Below are 23256 nucleotides of genomic sequence, written 5' to 3'. Positions count from 1 at the left end.
TGTGGGTACTCAGACAACGATATATATAATATACAAATACTTAAATACATAGAAAACACCCATGACTCAGGAACAAATATCTGTATCATCATACAAATAAATGCCCTTACTGGGATTCGAACCCAGGACCATCGGCTTCGCAGGCAGGGTCACTACCCACTAGGCCAGACCGGTCGTCAAATATAGATAAAAAAAACAACGGGTTGCTCTCCGGGAGTGCCGGCAGAAGTGAAAACTCAATGAAATTGTAGCAGTTTTTCGATCAGGTCACGTGTCCGTCTTACGTCTTACGAATCTTACGGTCACGTGACCTGTCGCGAGATTAACATTTTTTTCCCATCACAAAAAGTGCACAGCGCCGCTAAAGAAGTTTTCACTTGCCATTTTCTTTTTTTGTCTGTTGACAACTTTCTTTTTGTCTCTTGTTATTATTTATTGTGTCACAAAGCATGTAAGTTGTGGTTCAATAAAGATTTTATCTATGTATCTATCTATCACTTCAAAAAAATTGATTGTGTTCATAAATATTGGTTATGATCATATTCAGAATAGGTACGCAAATATGCGTCATGGATTTATAACTCTTAGATCTAATAGCACTAAAGATAACGCTAATATTATACGAAAATTCATGTAGAAACTCACCACCAAAGTCCCTAAACATAGCTCTTGGTGTGGCGTGCGTACGTCCAGCGCGGCGGGCAGGTCCCACACTTTGATTTTGCCATCGTACGCGCCGCTTACTATCCTCTTGTTATCGAACCTGCGTACAAAAGGCATATTTATTTACCGAAGTAACTCATTTATTTTAATAAATATAAAATTTTCTGCAATGCCAAACGCGATTCCATCTAAATAGTGAGTGTTTTAAAACTGTTTTTATCGCTGGCAAATTATGGCACAATCACACTGAGTCGCATACCGTGTGTAAACAATATTAGTCACCTAGGTGTTGGCAGCCTATACATAAAACAACAACAAAATACATATCAGTTTCAGAGCTGAAAGCATCTAAATCAGCACCCGCATTCACTGCCCACACTCGATGTCCCACAGCCGGACAGTGTTGTCTAAGGAACGGGACACTACTGGAGGCTTGTACTGACCGTATACAGCGCACGAGCTCCTCATGGCCCTGCAGCACCCGGATGCACTGTCCGCACTCGATATCCCGCAGCCAGATGGTGTTGTCCAAGGAGCTGGACACTACTGGAGGCTAGCACTGACCGTATACAGCGCATGAGCTCCTCATGGCCCTCCAGCACCCGGATGCACTGCCCGCACTCAATGTCCCACAGCCGGATGGTATCGTCCAAGGAGCCGGATGGTGTTGTCCAAGGAGCTGGACACTACTGTAGGCTAGCACTGACCATATACAGCGCACGAGCTCCTCATGGCCCTCCAGCACCCGGATGCACTGCCCGCACTCAATGTCCCACAGCCGGATGGTGTTGTCCGAGGAGCCAGACACTACTGGAGGCTAGCACTGACCGTATACAGCGCACGAGCTCCTCATGGCCCTCCAGCACCCGGAAGCACTGCCCACACTCGATGTCCCACAGCCGGATGGTATTGTCCAAGGAGCTGGACACTACTGAAGGTTAGCACTGACCGTATACAGCGCACGAGCTCCTCATGGCCCTCCAGCACCCGGATGCACTGCCCGCACTCAATGTCCCACAGCCGGATGGTATTGTCCAAGGAGCCGGATGGTGTTGTCCAAGGAGCTGGACACTACTGTAAGGCTAGCACTGACCGTATACAGCGCACGAGCTCCTCATGGCCCTCCAGCACCCGGATGCACTGCCCGCACTCAATGTCCCACAGCCGGATGGTGTTGTCCGAGGAGCCAGACACTACTGGAGGCTAGCACTGACCGTATACAGCGCACGAGCTCCTCATGGCCCTCCAGCACCCGGAAGCACTGCCCACACTCGATGTCCCACAGCCGGATGGTGTTGTCCAAGGAGCTGGACACTACTGAAGGCTAGCACTGACCGTATACAGCGCACGAGCTCCTCATGGCCCTCCAGCACCCGGATGCACTGCCCGCACTCGATGTCCCACAGCCGGATGGTGTTGTCCGAGGAGCCGGACACCACGAGCCGGTCTCTGTACTGGAGGCACGCGATACCACGCTTGTGACCGTTTAGCGTGCGGACGAATTCGCACGATGATGTGTTCCAGACCTGAGAAAGAAAAATCAATGTTAGTAAAGTATTCATGCATATTTCTATATACATCTTTACCTGCGACGACCGAACGCACGGCTTTGTAATCCTTATCCCAAGGAGATAAGGTATGCTATTGGTAACCGTGTTTCATTTTAATCATTGTGAATCTTATTTTTACCATATAAGGTCCACTATCCCTACCTACGATGTATTTCTTGTCGAAGTCGACTACGCGCGGTGCCCGACCGGCACGCGGCCGAGCATTATTGAACCCTATCGCTACGACTTAAGGTCCACTATCGCAGTACCTTGATGGTCCTGTCTCCACTGGCGCTGACGATGTATTTCTCGTCGAAGTCGACCACGTTGACGGCCGCGCGGTGCCCGACCAGCACGCGGCGGAGCATTATTGAACCCTATCGCTACGACATAAGGTCCACTAACGCAGTACCTTGATGGTCCTGTCTCCACTGGCACTGACGATGTATTTCTCGTCGAAGTCGACCACGTTGACGGCCGCGCGGTGGCCGACCAGCACGCGGCGGAGCATTATTGAACCCTATCGCTACGACTTAAGGTCCACTATCGCAGTACCTTGATGGTCCTGTCTCCACTGGCACTGACGATGTATTTCTCGTCGAAGTCGACCACGTTGACGGCTGCGCAGTGCCCGACCAGCACGCGGCGGAGCATTATTGAACCCTATCACTACGATGTAAGGTCCACTATCGCAGTACCTTGATGGTCCTGTCTCCACTGGCGCTGACGATGTATTTCTCGTCGAAGTCGACCACGTTGACGGCGGCGCGGTGCCCGACCAGCACGCGGCCGAGCATTATTGAACCCTATCGCTACGACTTAAGGTCCACTATCGCAGTACCTTGATGGTCCTGTCTCCACTGGCGCTGACGATGTATTTCTCGTCGAAGTCGACCACGTTGACGGCCGCGCGGTGGCCGACCAGCACGCGGCGGAGCATTATTTCCGTTGTCGACGTCATATCCCATACTGCTATTGAACGGTCCTGTAACAAAAAAAAAACATTAAGAAAAAAAGTCGTTTCGAGAAGTCGAAGCTGTTCCGATGCCGATAAGTGTTAGGTTATGGAGTTACCCACGAATAGTACTCATGTCAAAAAGATTTAGAAATCTGTTGTATTCGATCTGATGGATGACCGACAGATCGAATACAATAGATTTCTTGATCTGTTGACGATGACAGGAGGGGGCGGGGGAACAAGTCCTCAAAATATAAGGCAACACGCAGTGGTGTGTATTGTATGAGGGTGTTGTCATGGCGACCCTACTTTGCTGCAGGTGACCATCATCCCGTTGCAGAACCGAAGATGTAGGACGGCCTCGCAGTGATGTATGAGCGTGTTGAGCATGGCCCCTGTGTTGACCCCACACTTGTCATGGCGACCCTACCTTGCTGCAGGTGACCATCATCCCGTTGCAGAACCGTAGATGTAGCACGGCCTCGCAGTGGTGTATGAGCGTGTTGAGCATGGCGCCTGTGTTGACCCCACACTTGTCATGGCGACCCTACCTTGCTGCAGGTGACCATCATCCCGTTGCAGAACCGTAGATGTAGCACGGCCTCGCAGTGGTGTATGAGCGTGTTGAGCATGGCGCCTGTGTTGACGTCCCACACGCGGACTGTGCTGTCGGAGGAGCCCGAGATGATGGCGCGCGAGTCGTACTGGAGGCAGAGGACGGAGCCCGTGTGGCCTTGGAGTTCCTGGACAAACAAATTATTGTTAATATCTCGATGTAGATTATAGTTTACAAATAAGACTGAATTAACTTACCAGACTACAGTTCTTGTGGGTGGAATGTTTATAGGTAAATGTAGTTAATAGTATCTCTATTACGCTCTGGGGTCCATTTCTCGAACGATACGAGGGTTGCACTGAAAATGTCGGGAATAGAGAAAACTGTCGCATCTAGACAGTCAATCTTTATTTTAATGCATACTTAAACTCAAACTGACCACGCATATAAATTTTCTTTTGAAAGTAATCATTCTGTAATGCACACGGCTCATAATCCCAAAGTCCTTTTTGTATGGCGATTTTGGGGCCTTAGTGGTTTTGTATGAAATTCGTAAAGTAGCCAACGGAATTGAAGTTTTTTTTACATATATCTATATATAAAAGATTTTTTTACTGTTGTCATATGAATATTTAGGAATGTCGAAATCTGCCGATATGCAACTTTTTTGGCAGTCTTTTTAATTAACAACACAAATGCGATTTTAAATTTTGACGTCGCTTTGGAATGACATGCTTCTTTAAGATCACCCATGGGATAAAATGAAAGCGACTTTCATATATAATTTTAACTGCAAACGAGCGTACGATGAACTCTAGTTCATAAAAAAATAACAGAAGCCCATTGTAACTTTTATTTGTTCGCTGAGGGCATATTGAAAACCGTTTAAAAATGTGATCCGAAAAATCACTTGGCCAAAAATTCAAATAATGTTCGACATACAATTTTCAAATTGTCAGTAATTTTTAAATATAAATGACAACCAAATGGAATATACCTTAAAAGTTTTATAAAGAGTTACATTTTTATAAATTATATGCCTCATTCTATTATGTTATTTCTAAGTGTCCCATTCCCGAATATTTCAGTGCGACCCTCGTATTAGTCTAATATGATTAGTGTGTTGTCATGGAAATCCATACGAGTTGACAGTTCGTGGACTAATAATATTAGTCAAATATCGTTAGAAAAATGGGTCCCTGGGGCACGTTTCTCAAAAGCTTGAAACTTGTAATACAAGCGGATGTCACTTTTTGACAGCTTTTGTTAGAAAGGGACTTTCACTTGTATTACAAGTTAATAGTACATTATTGTCGAGGCTCGGAAGTAGCTACTTGCAGGCTGAGGATTCGTTTTAAACGGACGACCTTGGGAGTCCGTTTAATTGAATCCGAAGCCAGCAAGTAGCCTTCCAGCCGAGTCATATATAGTGCTTTTCTCAAAAATGGTGCAAGAAATATAAATATCATAGAAATATTTTACAAAAGCAACATTCTTACGTATATATTTTCACACAACAAAGCCCTTGCCGCCTTTTTATTTTTTTAATAAATAATAGAAGTGTATTTTTCTGCCGAAAATACGCCAACCTATTTGAGACAACTAAATAATCGCGGTACTAATCATCTGTTTGGCTGTTTAGTGGGCCTGTGCCTTCATTTGATATGGCCATTTCAACTTTTAAAAAGTTTGGAACTCGACAAATAATGGAATTTGTATGCAACATTGCAGTCCCAAAATCGGGACTGCAATGTTTTTAACTTTTTAATTTTTCACTGACCATAAACTAAGCGCTTCGCGACCTATTTTTTAGACGGCAAAGTCGACTTTGCCGTCCATTTTTGAGAAAAAGCTTTTGAGAAATCGGCCCCTGGTCATAAAAAACTAGCATCGGTGCGCGGCGCGTCATCGTGCGCCTTGTCGAAACGCGTTGGCGATTATGGTCAAAGAGTTAATTCGAAACGAAACTATTAGCTATAAATTGTCTCAGTAAGCCCCACTTGCACCTCCCACTAACCCGGGGTTAACCGGTTAAACCGCTAACCTAGCGTCAAATTGTACGGGTAACTATGGTAACTCCAAATTTAACAGGTTAACCCCGGGTTAGTGGGATGGTGCAACTGGCCCGAAGTCAAGTACATGAACAGCACATACCTTAACACACTGTAAGGTTTTCCTGTCCCATATTTTGATCGTGTTGTCCCTCAGTCCGGAGACTATTTTGTTGTCGTCGTATTGTAAACAGTACACGCCTTTTGAGTTTTCCGATCTGCAGTTTATCCTCTGAAAACAAAAACGATATTTCAGAATACAATAATTCTAAGAGAAAGAGCAAACTTTCTGACATGGCTATTGTACGTTACGTACAAATTAGAGATGCAATGGATAGTTGATTGGCCGGATATTGGGCTGGCGGAACTATACCTACAATTCGGTTTTTCAGGTGCGCATTGTGCAGGTTTTGACCTATTTCGTAGTGATCTTTCGCGCGGACTCATTTCTAGGTTCGAAATGAGTGCGCGTGCAAGTGAGTGGAATTTTGAAATTGTTTTTAAATTATAAATGTGTGATGAATAAACTATTATCTATCTATCTATTTATCTATCTAAACGAGTACTATTATGAATCATAATGTTCGTAACTGTTTCTTAAAACCAATTTGTTTACTCCGAAATCAAGCAAAGTTACTATCCGGTATCCGGCCGGATAGTAGGGCACTATCCGGTATCCGGCCGGATAGTATTATAATGGCCGGATACCGGATAGTAACCCAATATCCGGTGCATCTCTAGTACGAATCATGTAGCAATACATTTAACGTCCCCTCCCCCGCAAAAATCGGTAGACTGTTTCGTAAACATAATGACAGCGATGACGTCTCCAGTTACTAAATGCTCTTCATCTTCATCAGATTGTCACAGAATAATATTATGTAATACCTACCTACATATTGTAGTACCTATTTGACTTGTAATTTTATATTATTAATAAATGATGATTATGATTAGCTAGATGATACGAGATTATTGTAATGTAATCTTTATTTTATACTTAGTTAAGTGTGGGTGGTACCTGTAAGTTATGCCGGCCCATCCTCCAATTGTCCTCTATGGAGCGTATGTCCTGTATGATCTTCGGGAAGAGCTGTCTGTAGAAGGAGTGTGAGGGGTGCTGGCAGCCCGGCTTCGGCTTAAATAAATACTGAATCCTGAAATAAATGCGTAAAATTAATATATGTTCGCCTCACTAGCTCGGAAAGCCTTCTTTTATCCTTTAATACAAGCGGGTAAAAACGCATTTTATCCACTAGTGGGGTAATTTGACCTTGGAGCGTGTTTAAGTAGCTTTTGACAGATAACAAAACGTAAAACGCTCATAATAATGGTTCATTCGATATTAATTATCATTAAATAGTTTGAGGATTTAATAAAAAATACCAAATTTAGCTTTATTTAATTAACCTTAAAATTCCTTAAGAAATAGTTTTTTTATAATGATGTTGAATATTATTCTGAACGCACAAGTTGAGTCTATGCAATTTCAAAACGCATCAGTCCAGTCACAAGTCACAAAACGACCAGTGTAGACATACCTCGGCCGAGGCAACGCGCGCGACCCGGGTAATGACCAGAATTAGCACTTTAGAAGTACCAGGAGCGCATATATCATAAGAGAACTTACCATCCTCTCCTCTCAGCGAGGCCCCTCCACAGCGAATCAGTCCGGACCTTCCGTTCCATCAGTTTCTTCCACAGCATGCCCTCCGAGATGACCCGCTGCCACTCGCGGCAGACCAGTTCGGCTGCGCAGAACGGCCTATGGCTAGCCACAAAAATTGGTGTGGGACAGATGTACTTGCAGCTACTTGTTGCGACGCGCGGAGTGAGCCACGCCTGGAAGTACCAGGACCGCATAAATCATAAGAGAACTCACCATCCTCTCCTCTCAGCGAGGCCCCTCCACAGCGAATCAGTCCGGACCTTCCGTTCCACCAGCTTTTTCCACAGCATGCCTTCCGAGATGACCCGCTGCCACTCGCGGCAGACCAGCTCGGCAGCGCAGAGCGAGCTGGCGTCCAGGTACGAAAGGATGTTCTCAGCGACGTGGTCGAGGCCTTTCTCTGCGGGGAAACGATTGTTGGTTAACTTTTTGAGAATATTGTAACTTTGAGAATAATAAGTTTTTGGCAAAAATTTCATTTTTGGTACAAGCTTTTATCGCTGACTGTACTTTTCTTACGACAGACAACTAATACTCATCGAGACAATTCTAAAAACCCGTAAAACACAATTAGGTTGCGTTGTTTCTTCACAGAGTTCCTATAGCTACCTCCTGTCTCCATCATCCAATCAGCTCGATGGTACCATAATATTGCATTGTCATCCGATTTATACATGCATGCAAAATTTCAGCTCAATCGGAAACCGGGAAGTGGATCAAATTTAACTTGCAAGATTTGATTACAGACAGACAACGGGACAGGTTAAAGTAAATAAAAGCTTGTAATAAGATTTATAAGTTAGTAGGTGTGTAGATAGAAATAGAACGAGTCGGCTCGTGAGGAAATTGCCGCGACAAGCGGCTCGGTCTAGCCTAGTGGGTAGTGACCCTGCCTGTGAAGCTGATGGTCCTGGGTTCGAATCCCGGTAGGGGCATTTATTTGTGTAATGAACACAAATATTTGTTCCTGAGTCATGTGTGTTTCCTATGTATCTATACAGTCATACTTATATGTATATCGTCACCTAGCACCCATAGTACAAGTTGATCTGTGTAAGATGTCCCCTAATATTTATTTATTTTTTACTTATTGAAAAATCACTAGATTTTCTAGTAAAGTCCAGAATATAGAAACTTTCAGTAAGAAATTTTAATATGTAGTACCTACTGGAATATCAATTTGTTTACGACAGTCTGAATTTAAATTTCAAATAACAGTAACCGCGATTTGCGATTCAATGCTATCTGGTGGTCGTTTTGCGCACTGTGAGCAATCTGGTAGGGAAATGAGATATGGGTTGAACGTTTGTCCAACGGACATCAACGTGTTTAAGATTCAATCCCTATTCCCTACTATAAAATGCGAAAGTGTGTCTGTCTGTTACCTCTTCACGCTTAAACCGCTGAACCGATTTAGTTGAAATTTGGCATAGAGATATTTTGAGTCACGGGGAAGGACATAGGATAGTTTTTACGTCGGGAATCATCCATAAAGAGAGTGAAAAGGGGGGGTGGAATTGAGAGAGTTAATGAATTGCCTGATCAATGATTGAAACTTATGCTCAAATTGAATGATTGCTATTACAATTTATTCAGGCGCTATGCTTAAACTAGCTGCTGATTCCACGCAGGCGAAGTCGCGGGCAAAAGTTAGTAATAATATAAGGTAAGGTGGGGTAGATGTAGATGTACGTCAGTATGGGAAAATCTGAAACTATCAGCAGAGATCGGACAGATTGGCGTCATTGCTCGCAATGATGTGGATATGACTCCAAAATTGATTAAATAATTTTTCATTTCATTATTTTACCGTACAGAAGTACCTACGGTGTTACTATTATTTCTTCTGTGCTCTGGGGTGCCGTAGGATAAAGGCCCGTCTCCACATTGCGCGGCAAGCTATCGAACATTGGCTCGCGCGGCAGCCGCGCGCAATAGATACCAGGCCGCCGCGCGCCAACTCGATCATTGGCGCGCTCGAACGCGCCGCGCGACGAACCATTCATTGTCGGTGTTTCGACGCGCGGCAAAGGAATGTTCGCGCGCAGTTGGGACGGGTGTGTATATATTTCAGTTGGCTCGCGCGGCAGCATACATGGATAATGAAAAGTGTCGTACTTTAATTGAATTATACGGCACTAAACAGTTTCTAGTTATGGAACAGTAAATGTAGTGATTATCGTAACAGAGATCATTTTTCTATTTGCCTATACTTCGTTCCGAATAATTAATTTTTGTGATATAATGTGGTCGATCGTCGGTTCGCCTGCCGTGCGCGGCCGCCGCGCATAAATTCAAGATGGTGCCGAAATTGGCTCGCGAGCCAAAATACAGGTTTGCCGCGGTCGAACATTGCTCGCGCGGCCGCCGCGCAATATCGAGACGCGCCTTAACAACAACAACTTACTGGGTAGCATGCTGATGAAGTCTCTCTGCAGCATGGGCTTGAGGTACGCGTTGATGTGTCCATGCTGGTAGTGGCACATGCGCGCCAGCAGCTGTTCCACGAACTCCACCTGGAAAATAAATACATGACATCTTATGACAGAAAATCATAACAGACTCTTAAAAGATTCTATCAAATAAAAATAATTTGGCCAAGTCCGAGATAGCTCGAGGCATTTAGTGTTCCGTACAGCTACCATCAGTTTGGCATTGACATAAACGATATCGTGAACGTAATTTACTTCCTATAGGTATAGTAGTAGACCCTATAATGGACGTGGAACCAGTAATGGGACAAAAAAACATAATTCCTCTAAAATAAGTATCTAAAAGTAGTTTATAAACACTGGCTGTATATTATCATAAATAAGAGTCCTAGAGCTGTTTCAGTTTGAAGTTTCATTAAATTTGGTTGCTTTTTAAGAAATTGGCGTCAACCCAAAAGTTGTCGTGTCACTGAAAAAAAATACCACTACGAATTCTTAACAACTTCGCTAAGAGAGTTGAGTTAATTTATTAAATTTTAATTAATTAATACTTGATGAAAACTAGAATTAGCGATGGGCGAGTCGAGTTATCTGATTCGAATAATCCGAATCAACCTACAGATGAGTTGATTCGAATCAAGACTATTGGCAATCCGAATCAACTCGGCCACTAAACTGACTGGTAACTTGGTATCCGATCCGCTGACTCGGCGAATGAATCGCCAATTCAACAACTCTCCGAGCCGAGTCAACGCTACGCTAAGGCCATTCAAAAATAAACCTTAATTCGATAGCCCGAAGATTCTTTTTACAACAACTGCCGCTTGATTCGGCGTTTCAATCCGAGTTGACTGGTACTATGACCATTCAAAAATAAACCTTAATTCAGTTGCCCGAAGGTTCTTTTTACAACAACTGCCGCTTGATTCGCCTTCCCGAGTCGAGTTCACTGGTAGTATGGCCATTGAAAAATAAACCTTAATTCGGTGTCCTGAAGGTTCTGTTTACAACAACTGCCGCTTGACTCGTTTGCGGCTCCGCGGCCCGTGACCTTGTCGCGAACCACGCAGTCGCAAACCGTCGAGTCGAGTCAGTTCGAATTTCGACTCGGATCAATGGCCGAATCGATTCGAATGATTCGAATCGAAAAAAAGTGGACTCGTCACATCGCTAACTAGAATGTGTTTTGTTAATTGCATTTACCATGAGATAAGGTATACAACACACCTATGTTGTGACTCCACAGATGTAAAAAAATAGTGGTATTTGGCCCAATCCCATTATAGGAGCTGTAAAACTGCCAGAGATGCGAAAAATACTTTATAAAAAGTATTTAAATACAAAATACAAATACTTCCTTGATAATACTATTTCAAATGCAAAATACAAAATAGTTTTTGAATTTGTATTTAAATACAAAATACGAAATAGGTATTTTCAAAATACTTTTTTAAAATACAAATACTTTTCGATAAAAGGTACTCTGAGTAGTGAATACCTAGTCTGAATTAAAAAGTATTACTCGGAATTTTTGAGTTGAAAAGACTCTCTTTATTCTATGAAATCAATCCTCTATCTAAAGTGCAAATTTCTAGTTGTTTGCTCATATTAACCGGTAGGATGTAGGTATGGATGATAGTTTTTAGCGGCCTACTTTTAAACCATTAATTTGCAATGTTTCACAGCTAGTATAATGCCTCTCGTTAGTGTGATGAAAACGTCTCGTTTGTGTTTCACCAGGGCAGCAAAGTTTGCTCTCCTCTCGTGCCTTGAAACCCTCTCAACACTCAAGATTCCACTTTATTAACCACTCGCTACGCTTGTGGTCATGTGCGACGTTACTAAACAGATTCAACAGTTCCATGTTAAAAGAGTGAGAGAGTTGTCAGGATTGTAACATCAGAAGAGATTGTAACTCCTACCTACATTACCTACCTACTATAAAGTATTTTGTATTTTGAAAATAGAAAATAGGTCCAAAAAACTATTTCAAATAAAATACAAAATAGTTTTCTTCAAAAGGTATTTAAATACAAAATACAAAATAGGTATTTTGCATTTTGTATTTGCATTTTAAATACAAGTATTTCAAATAAGTCACATCTCTGATAGTTTTTAGCGGCCTACTTTTAAACCATTAATTTGCAATGTTTCACAGCTAGTATAATGCCTCTCGTTAGTGTGATGAAAACGTCTCGTTTGTGTTTCACCAGGGCAGCAAAGTTTGCTCTCCTCTCGTGCCTTGAAACCCTCTCAACACTCAAGATTCCACTTTATTAACCACTCGCTACGCTTGTGGTCATGTGCGACGTTACTAAACAGATTCAACAGTTCCATGTTAAAAGAGTGAGAGAGTTGCCAGGATTGTAACATCAGAAGAGATTGTAACTCCTACCTACATTACCTACCTACTATAAAGTATTTACAAAATACTTTATATACTTATACTTTTTGAAAATAGAAAATAGGTCCAAAAAACTATTTCAAATAAAATACAAAATAGTTTTCTTCAAAAGGTATTTAAATACAAAATACAAAATAGGTATTTTGCATTTTGTATTTGCATTTTAAATACAAGTATTTCAAATAAGTCACATCTCTGAAAACTGCGTACCTCCTATAATGGGACAATTGACAGAATGATGCTTGCCATGCCATAATTTCATGTTTAAACAATACAGAAGTAAAATGTAGTTACGAAATATGTCAATCAGGTGGTATTCTCGGACTTCGGATAAATTAATTAATATCGTTTTTCTAAACTTTTATTTAACTTGCCCTGTTAGTTAGTGTGGGTCCAATCTTGGTAGCTGTATTTGAGCCACTTTTCGATTTCTGATTCAGTTGAAATTTTGTGTATGTAATTAAGTATGCAAATCGAATGATAATGCAATATTATGATAACATGGACCTAATCTGATGATGGAGACAGGAGGTGGCCGTGGGAACTTTATCGCAATAAACCCTAACTAATTGTGTTTGGGTATATTAGAATTGTCTCGATGGATCTAATACTATAATAATTGGCTGTGGAAAGAAAAATACATTCAACGATAAAAGCTTATACCAAAAATTGTTTTTTTTTGCCGTAACTTATTCCCCATTTCAATATTTTATACTGATAGAGCAATGTCCATTATACCCCGGGCCCATTACTGGGTCCACGTCCATTACCGGGGGCCCATTACTGGAGCTTTGGTGTCCATGACTGGAGAAAAAAAGCATAGTTTTAATTTGTTAAATGTGTGGAAACTAATTGCAGTATCTTTGGTACAACACGCCTAAAACATGAAAGACGGATAGGACTTTCATCTTTTAACACGCTAAGCGGTAGACCATTTACATGTATAAGGGAAATATCATAAATACTCCAAATTTCCTCTTAAATGTCCCATGACTGGTGCTGTTACTATATATCTCTTTCGCACTAATATGTCAGTACGAGCGAGATGCATAGAAAGTAAATTACGTTCACGCCCACGGTAGCGTTTATGTCAATGCCAAACTGATGGTAGCCGTACCGCTCGCATCGTTACATTTTACAGAGGTTGTTTGCCTGTTTTTAGGATACCGTATTCAACTACACACACAGAACTACAGTACAAAGTGTCTAAGTGCGAAGGCCGAAGGCCGAGCTTTAGCAAATTGTAATCGCTTTAGCACAGAGCAATAGTACAGTGTCTAAATGTGAAGGCCAAAGGCCGACCTCCGCGCACCACGATTTTTTGTCCTGCGATAATTTTGTTGCAGAAATGCAACGTATGTGTTTATATGTTAGTGCGCGCATATGCGACAAAAAATCGCTGCGATTTTAAAATTGTGATTTGTCACATTTTTCCGCGATTGTTCGTGACGCGATTGTCGCAAAGTGAATTGCAGCATGCGGAGTTGTATGGTCCCGCGCGCACTATGATAATAAAATCGCAAACCGGCCGGACCTCAGTCGGCATTTCGCTCTCCAAACCCCAACATCTCGGCACCTGCATCTCCAATGGAGTCTCAAAATGAGACGCTAGATGTTGACCATTTAATTATGGAAATAGACGGGGATCACCTTTGTGTTATAAATGCTCAAAGTCATACAGCAATCGCATATTAAAGACACGTTTCATGACAAGCGACTGGTACGAAATCCATGTTGAGAATGAACAAATCGTCGACTTTTTCATCGCAGTGCGCGCAGTGAATTTTCTGCGATATATTACAGCGCGATTCTAAAATCGTGTCGCAAAAATTAATATCGTGGTGCGCGCTTGGCCTATAATACCTTAAATGTATACTCCTTCAATTTGAATTTAGAACTCATTATTATTTTTTATTTGATTTTGTTTCTAGTTCTATGCCATATATATAGACTTTAATATTATTTAGAACTGCTAAAAAACAAGATCGGCTTACTTTAAATATTTCGTCAATTTTACCTTTGTTTCTAAAAACTGTGATATTTAACTGTCATATACTATTAATGTCTTCCAAAATTATTTTCTCGTAACAGGACTGAGGGGCTACCGCGAAAACCGAAATTCGCAATTTGCGGGGATCTTTCTCTTTTACTCCAATGAAGGCGTAATTATAGTGACAGAGAAAAATGCTCGCAATTTGCGAACTTCTATTTTCGCGGTTATAGCCCTGAATCTTGTTGCTCACCGATCCGTTCAAAAGTATACATAAGTACTGAATATAATTAATAGATATTATAATTATACAATTAATACAGAAATGTAATGGTACTTAATGAAAAGGAATATTGTGTATATTGTTTCGACGAATCAGATACTCTCAATAAAATCTATACATGAGGCCAAAGCTGTTCATAAATATTAAATGACTTTATTATCTCTATACGCCTTACTAACTCTATCGTGTCCTATTGTGGAAAAAAAAAACACAACGACAGTCAAGAACGGAATTCTTAATTTGAATTTTTCAGATTTTTGAGATGCCTGGTCCATTGGTTGGAAAGCCCGTTCGAAATTGAAACTTATTTGCAATATAATAAGGTCGTATTTTGTAGATCTCTCTCATACTTATAGTAGGCTATTGAGATAAAATTAAATATCCCACAAAAATAAGCAAGCAGAATTAAACTTTGTGTCAAAGACATAAGTCATAAATTTCAATGCCAAAGTTTTAACTAAGGATGTTTCTCGCCTAATATGAATTGACCAGTGTAAGCATCAGTTAGCTAGCTCTAAGCAACCAAAGGTCAAGCTGCAGTTGAAAAACTAATAAAGATAAAGTTAAGCTGATAATTTTCCCGCCGTCTCCATGCTTCTTTAAGTTGGGTATTGACTGGTCAGCTGCCTGTTAGCTATAGTTTTCGCGAAAATCGCCAGGACAGAGGTGAACATTTTTGTATGAAAACTTGCAACTTTAAATGCATTTTTTGACGAAACTATTGCAGTCTAAAATGAAGTCGAAATCAGTCCATCGTCTCAATTTTTTGCAAGCTTTCTAATGGTACCCCACACGATTCTTACAAATGAAAAAAGTTTCAGCCTACCCCTTTCAACCCCCTTAATTTCCCCCTTTAATAAGAAATAAGCAGTTTTGACTTATTTACAATATGAGTGGTGGTAATTGCTATAACTGTTCCAAATTTTAGGTATCTATGTCAAACGGTCTCTGAGAAAAACGTATTTAACTGATTTGCAAGACCGAAGTGATCCCATAAGTGTTCCGTAAACAAAGTTTTGTACGGAACACTAAAAACAACGGGTTGCACTCCGGGAGTGCCGGCAGAAGTGAAAACTCAATGACATTGTAACAGTTTTTCGATCAGGTCACGTGTCCGTCTTACGCTGTCGCGAGTTTAACATTTTTTCCCTATCACAAAAAGTGCACAGCGCCGCTAAAGAAGTATTCACTTCAAAAATAGAGAGTATGGCTAAGGGTTGAAAAAAATATCCTGTATGTAGCCGATGTGCTGCATACGCAATTGAGATAGACTAAAAAATTGAGTCGCATCCAAAAATGAGGATTAAAAAACCCATGTAAGCTAAACCAACAGAAATTGGGTATTTTCCTATACTTAAAATAAATTATTTCACACCGTGCACGAAATAAACCACCAGATAATTATTAGGAAAACATAGCAGTTAGTTTTAAACATAATTTATATTTAATAAATCGGATGGAAGTATAAAAATTAAAAAGTAGGTGAGTTGACCAGGGATGTTGCGGATGCAGATTTTTTGACATCCGCGGATGCGGATGTCAGGATTTGGTACTTAATAAACGCCAAATATTAAATTTTTTGCATTTTTTATTTAAAAATGTTCCGCGGATGCGCATGCGAATATTCGCAACATCCCCGGAGTTGACTGTGACGTCACTACACAAGTTGTCATATAAATTCCATATTAGCAAATCGTTTTGACAGTTCTAAAAAAGAAGCTGATTTGACTAGTAGGAAAGTAGCCAATTTGACGGACGTCTAGACGGTTTCGTCGAATGACTGTATTGTTTTATACATGGTGTGTCTGACCATGGGGCTTTAAATCCAGGGCTTGATTTTACTCGCTATGGGACCAACCCTCAAATCGGGGAATTTTTTTTGGCTTTTCCATAGAAAACGTCGACATCTGATCAGCCAAAATGTATGAAAAAGTAAAAAAAAAAATTGGAATTTCGGGGTTGGTGCCATAGTAAAAGTAGCTCAGTTTAGCGAGTAGAATCGAGCCCTGGATTGAAAGCCCCATGGTCAGACACACACTGTATACTGTGACAGAAGTACATATACACTCACCTGGTCTGTCTCGTTCCATCTCGCGAACAAGTTGAGACATGTGTCACGCTCGGCAGTGTATGCCGGGCTGCTCGGGGCCGGCCGCACGCCTGTGTCCAGCGAGGTTAAGGATGTCACCTGGCGAAGAAAAAAAAAACTAGTTAGTGGTGTGGAGACACCCATGACTTCGGCCAAACTTGGCTCCATTTGGCTCAGCATTGCTCCGAGCAATTATTAGGGTTGGCACAACTTGACATTCTTTTGCGTGCACGACCACTACGATAATGACTTGAATTTTGACAACCCTAAATAGCCGAAAGGGATAGTGCCATACGTTAGACAGGGACAGCATGATTTGTCCCTGAATCTTTGTCAAACTTCGGTTTTGTAGGAGTGTCCTTTCTGTACAGTAGTACTATTATTTATTCAGTGCTATGGCATACCATCAGTCCCATAGTTTGCTCAGTACAATCCCAAAACTTCTCTGGCAAAGAGAATGCAGTTATATTTTAGCCACAAAAAAAAATGATTTTATTGCATGATACCCAATATGCATGCAATCATATAAAAAATACACACACCAACATACTTATATATTTTTGTAAAGCTATTAGAGAATGGTAGACACTAGATGTGTAGACTAATCTGTTTCTTTTAATCATCCTAAAACAAACATTGCTATCCTAAAACTATAATCATAGTAATCATACCTCCTAGTGGGAATTGTCTTAAGGCGTGTCTCCATATTGCGCGGCAAACTAGCGATCAGATCGCGTTGGCTCGCGAGCCAACCCGGTATCCATTGCGCGCGGCTGCCTCGCGAGCCAATGTTCGATAGTTTGCTGCGCAATATGGAGACATGACTTTAGGATGTAGGCTATATCAAAATTTTGTAATTTTGCCTGTAAATATTATTGGCCTGAATGTGTTTTTTCCCTAATAAAGAAAATAAAATAAATGCTGTCTGTATAATTTTGCTTAAAAACAGGACAATAGGGTATTTGACTGTATTTAAAATAAATTATTTTAAAGCATGCATGAAATAAAACACCAGATAATTACTAAATAAACTTAGATAGAAGTTATATGTAAACACAATTTTTATTTTAAAACCCGTATAAAATTATAAAGAGTAGGTAATTTGATTGTGACGTCACATGCTAGTGTTTCATATAAATTCCATAGTTGCAAAATCGTTTTGACAGTTAAAAAAAAGAAACTGATTTGACTAGTAGTCAAATACTCTATTGTGTCTCTCATAGTCCCAAACAAAAGTAATTGTAATGTAATGATGGTCCAAATTACACAACTGTAATTTATACAAAATTGTGTCTCTTGTACATTTTGAAACAATGGTGGGTGCTTGTGCATATAATGTACACTGTCTGTGTATATTTACAGCATAAAGTTTAGTACGAAATTTCGAGATATAAAATTAAAATTATAATGCAGTGTTATTAATGGCTAAACTTACAAGACATCCTATGTTTATAATTCAATCCTAATAGGGTATTTGACTGTATTTAAAATAAATTATTTTACACCATGCATGAAATAAAGCACCAGAAGATTAATAGAGTAGATAGCAGTTACTTTTAGATACAATTCCTATTTTTAAACCCGTATAAGACTATAAAGAGTAGGTAATTTTGATTGTGACGTCACATGCTAGTGTTTCATATAAGTAATTTCCATAGTAGCAAAATTGCTTTGACAGTTCGAAAAAAGAAACTGATCTGACTAGTGGTCAAATACTAGAGATGCACCGGATATCCGGTTACTATCCGGTATCCGGCCTATCCGGCCATTATTTTACTATCCGGCCGGATACCGGATAGTCACATGCTATCCGACCGGATACCGGATAGTAACATTGCTTGATTTCGGAGTAAACAAATTGGATTTAAGAAACAGACACGGTCATAATCGTACTTGTTTATTATTTTAAAACAATTTAATAATTCCTCTGACTTGCACGCGCACTAATTTCCAACCTAGAAATGAGTCCGCGCGAACGTTTACTAGAAAACAGGTCAAACTTGCAGAATGCGCACCTGAAAAACCGAAATGTAGGTATAGTTCCGCTGGCCGAATATCCGGCGGCCGGATACCGGATATTCGGCCAGTGTCCAGGCCGGATATCCGGTATCCGGTTGCATCTCTATCAAATACCCTATTCCCATTCCCATTTTATTAATTTTGTGTGTTTTTATGTTTTAATTTTAATATTAGCTTCATGTTTGTTTGTTGTTGTTGTACTTGTAGTTTTAAGTTATTTATAACATAATTCAAACATAATGTAAAATTGTTTTATGAATAAATGAATAAGAATAGTATTTTGGTTTCTACCAAAACAATATTCTTATTAAGCTTCTGCTTTAGACCTTAGTAAACTCATGTATTTCATTGATCTGAAATAAGAATACATGTCTATAGTAGATATCAGTGGCGGCGCGTCCATAAAAGCCGATTCCCACCGGCTTGCCTGTTTTTGGATGTTTGAGTAAAGTTGTAAAGGAAATATGTAAGCCAAATTAGCCCCGGCTTGCCTATGGATATGTTTGACGCGCCGCCACTGGTAGATATAATATAACAGTGTAATCTAGTAAACAGTTTTCTTTAATTACCTCTCTCTCTTTAGCCCTTCTCTCTACCCTTCGAATCTAGGCCTTTTGATGTTGTCATCCCACAAGGTCTACTTAGGAGGTAAAGTCTCTCGAGACCAAAAGGATCCTGCAGCTGTTTGAAGTTGCAGGTCTGGATCGAGAGTTGTAGTCTCGGAGTAATTAACAATGGAGCCGCCATTAACAGGCGTTCCCCTCTGTCGAAAATAGGCGGCCAATGGTCAACCACATGTCAACCATATGTATGGACTGACGTTTATCTGACATGACGTACCTATACATTTGATGTGCCCCTCCCCCGCAAAAAACGGCAGACTATTTTGTACCGAAAATTTTAGACATGGCGTCTCCGTTGTTAATTACTCCGAGGTTGTAGTAGGTGGCGATCACAATAGATCAGGAATGGTCGCAGTGATACATAGGCTTTGGAGCCTTATAGAGCCCCTAATAAAGAAGAAGAAGAAGAAGGTCTACTTTGGGGATGCTCCCCCCATGGTCGCCACTTCAGTACTCATTTACTTTTTAACTAATTACCGAATGTTAAATAAATCCAAATAAAAGGCTATTTTATTTATTTATTCAAAATAAATCCCAAAAGCGGGGAGGTCTTTGCCCAACAGTAACATGAGTTTTTTTATTTTTATTTAATTGCTATATAGATTAAATCAGCGGTCGGCAACCTTTTAGCAGCCAAGGGCCACATAGCAGTTAACGAAGTGAACGCGGGCCGCACTTTGTTAATATTTATGACTTTATCAAACATTCTAATTTGTCAGGGAGGCTCGCGGGCCGCAAGTGAGAGGTTCGCGGGCCGCGGGTTGCTGACCGCTGGATTAAATAAAAGAAAAGGTAACTTTAATGTTGTATAAGGAAATCAAGGAGGCGGCCCTGGATAGAGTGATTGGATATGGATAGAAGCGTCTAAAGGCTTATTTAGACGAAGCGAGAACTCGCATGCGAGTTTCATTACATTGCGGGTTTTGATCGGTCGGTTGAATTGGACGTAACCAACAGTCCGCAATGTAACTAAAATCGTATGAGAGTTCGCGCGCCGTCTAAATCAGCCCTAACTCTTAAATTTACGAGGACGGCTATATAGATTAGGGGTGAAAGAAAAACAGGTTATCAATAAATCCAGAATACATGCATAGTCTTTAAGCTCCTTTAGCAAAATTATTTGTCTGTCCAAGCTAATTTTGCAGCAACTTGAAGACAACAAAGTGAACATCATAAACATGTTTTCAAAGAAATTTGACATTAATGACGACATTGCCACACTTTGTCATTGCACATGCCATACAGATTTAGCTAGGTCCAACTCTATTGGTAATTAATGTAACTGAACCAAGACAACTAATATACAGTGTGTTTTCTGTAACAGGAGCAATAAATCTAACTATAGGCTGTACTCCTCAAACTGACCAACATTTGTTCAGCAACTTTTGAAAATAACTCATGTTTTGATTTTTATTACACTTTAAAGTTTATTCTAAGACGCAATGTATTGCAAATTTTGTTATGTTAAAAGCGTAACAAGTAACGTCAAACACACTGATGTCAGCGTACATTGAAGGCAATATTTATTTTGTACGAAACAGAGGAAGTCTAAAGGATTCATAATTTTTAAAAGTTGCTGAACAAATGTTGGTCAGTTTGAGGAGTACAGCCTTTAGTTTAATTTATTGCTCCTGTTACAGAAAGCACCCTGTATATTTATTTATTTATTTATTTAAACTTTATTGCACAAAACATAAAAATAATGTACAAATGGCGAACTTAATGCCTAATGGCATTCTCTACCAGTCAACCATCGGGCCAAACAAAGACGTGTAAAAATGGTGCAAGGAGAACAGAGGCATTAGGTATATGAGGTACAAGCAAGCCTACCATGTAACTATGGCAAACCAGTGTGAAAATAATGGCTGCATGTAATCAACAGTCATGCCACTGGGGAGACACTCCTGACTTCAGGCAAACTCGGCTCTGTTCGGCTCAGCATTGCTCCAAGCAATTATTAGGGGTGGCAAAATTTGACATCCCTTTGCGTGCGCAACCACAGATAGGATTTGAAGTTTGACAGCCCTAAATAGCCGAAAGGGAGAGTGCCATTAGAAAGACAGCATGATTCAACCCTGAACCACTGTCAAACTTTGGTTTTGTAGTAAGTTGCCTTTCTGTACAGTAGTACTATTACTACTATACTATATTATACTATAGTAGTACTATTATTACTATTATTCAGAAAATTGCGGGGCACTTTTGGATGAGACTAGCCCAGGACCGGGATAAGTGGCGTACACGAAGAGAGACCTATGCTCAACAGTGGGCGACTGAAGGCTAGAATGATGATGATGATGATGAGTACTATTACTTATTCTGTGCTTAGGCAACTTATATATATGAGGTAAAGTTTGTCAAAGGACTGTCTCATTTCAATCATAGACAGAGAGAATCATACAATCTTTGTCTTACACTAGTACTAGCACCCAAAAGAAAAGGATGAGTATAGTTTTCCTGGTTCTTACTGACTGACAAATTGGTTTGACCAACTATACAAGCAAGCCTACCATGTAACTATGGCAAACCAGTGTGAACAAATAAATAATCAGTGCTCATAACGGCTGCATGTAATAGACAGTCAAGCGTAACCTCGTTACGTTATGTCATGGCAATCTTGTGAACATCAGTTCATTGCGAAATCACGCGAAAGTGGAACACCATATATTTTCATAGTAACAAAGCTATGATGCGAGCAAAAATAGCTTAGATTATGAGACTACTGTGTGAAATTAGTGGACAATCGGTTTTACAGCCATTAGTGACCATTTGAAAATGTTTTTCAGCGAAATCTAACGGTATCTAACGATGGTTAAAGTTAGACGCTAGAACTCGTTCTTACGACTAATTTGAATGACTCATACTGTTTCAGACTTCAAAACAGTTAAAATGATGTGGAATAAGCTTTAGATGGAAAGAAAATAAACTTGAATGCAAGTGATGAATAAAAAAGTATGATTCTTGGAAACGTCCGCAATGCAGGAAAAAAGTTATTTCATTAGTTTAGGTATAAACTACTCCGTCCTAAAACGTTACAACATGTAAGGGAGGTCATAAAACACGTGTAAAAGATGCATATTACTAGTAAAAGTTAACTCGTATTAGTTTGCCCTCAAAACACAAAATAATCGAAATCAAACTGAGTGCTGCCAAAGATGGCGGATCAGCCATGACAGAATGGGATTGCTCTAAATAATAATTGCGGCCATACCTGAGGCGGCGTTGTATCTTCTATCATCCTTTCAGTCTCCATTTTTACTATATCACTGAAAACATCAAATAGTCTAATAAAATCACCACTAATAACTAAATCACAATTGCTCGGTTACAATGGTCATCGCTCGCATGACGTCAAGCACAAGCACTAACTACTGATAAGTTATGACTGATGCTATTTGAACTAATTTCTCTAAACTTGTGTCACTGCACGTTTGGTGACGTGTTGATGTGAAAGAGCCATGGATTATTTAAATAAATTAATAATAAAATATATTCATTTAAGTATCATGAACACTTATATACACTGATGAAACATTACAAAGAAAGACGTAAATTAAATTGTTCAAGAAGTACATTATTTTGGATAATTTATAAAATAGCAAATTAAGTAAAATAGTCTCAATGCTAAATTTTGCAGTTCGGATACACGATTCGGGGTTCCATAGCCGAAATTTTGTTCGGAACCCATATACTTTGGCAAAAATATAGGAACTCAGATCATTATTTTACCAATACTTATTAAAAAAAAACTTTGTTAATGTTGCCATTATTTAATTTTTTACCCATAATTTGGAGGTAATAAAAAAAATTGTAATGTTTAGATAGATATTTCTTCTCTGATATTTTTCACTGTAGCTATAATATGGTGTTAATTAGTTTGTAATATTTCCGCTCAATTGTAAAACATGCTGTGTACACTTGTTTTGGATCTCGTGCTAGATTTAAGCCATAATGTGCAAATGTATTACC

At 40.1% G+C, this 23256-nt stretch overlaps 1 protein-coding gene across 1 annotated transcript in view; it reads right to left on the bottom strand.

Annotated features, from left to right (window-relative positions):
* LOC134676312 (F-box/WD repeat-containing protein 11) overlaps positions 1-22650 on the bottom strand; it is a 28319-nt gene extending 5669 nt beyond the window's left edge. The window contains exons 1-10 of the mRNA XM_063534687.1: positions 22499-22650; positions 16628-16744; positions 9855-9963; positions 7661-7847; positions 6800-6935; positions 5882-6010; positions 3723-3914; positions 3055-3198; positions 1999-2189; positions 646-763 (exon numbers count right to left, since the gene is read on the bottom strand). Of these exons, the coding sequence (XP_063390757.1) occupies positions 646-763; positions 1999-2189; positions 3055-3198; positions 3723-3914; positions 5882-6010; positions 6800-6935; positions 7661-7847; positions 9855-9963; positions 16628-16744; positions 22499-22540 (1365 nt within the window). The 5' untranslated portion in view covers positions 22541-22650. The remainder of the gene's footprint in view (positions 1-645; positions 764-1998; positions 2190-3054; positions 3199-3722; positions 3915-5881; positions 6011-6799; positions 6936-7660; positions 7848-9854; positions 9964-16627; positions 16745-22498) is intronic.
* Positions 22651-23256: the final 606 nt, after the last annotated feature.

This window comes from Cydia fagiglandana, chromosome 24 (assembly GCF_963556715.1).
Source record: "Cydia fagiglandana chromosome 24, ilCydFagi1.1, whole genome shotgun sequence".
In the NCBI taxonomy this organism is placed as follows: domain Eukaryota; kingdom Metazoa; phylum Arthropoda; class Insecta; order Lepidoptera; family Tortricidae; genus Cydia; species Cydia fagiglandana.
Note: the sequence above shows the minus strand (reverse complement) of the source record. Positions and strands in the feature narration are given on the sequence as shown.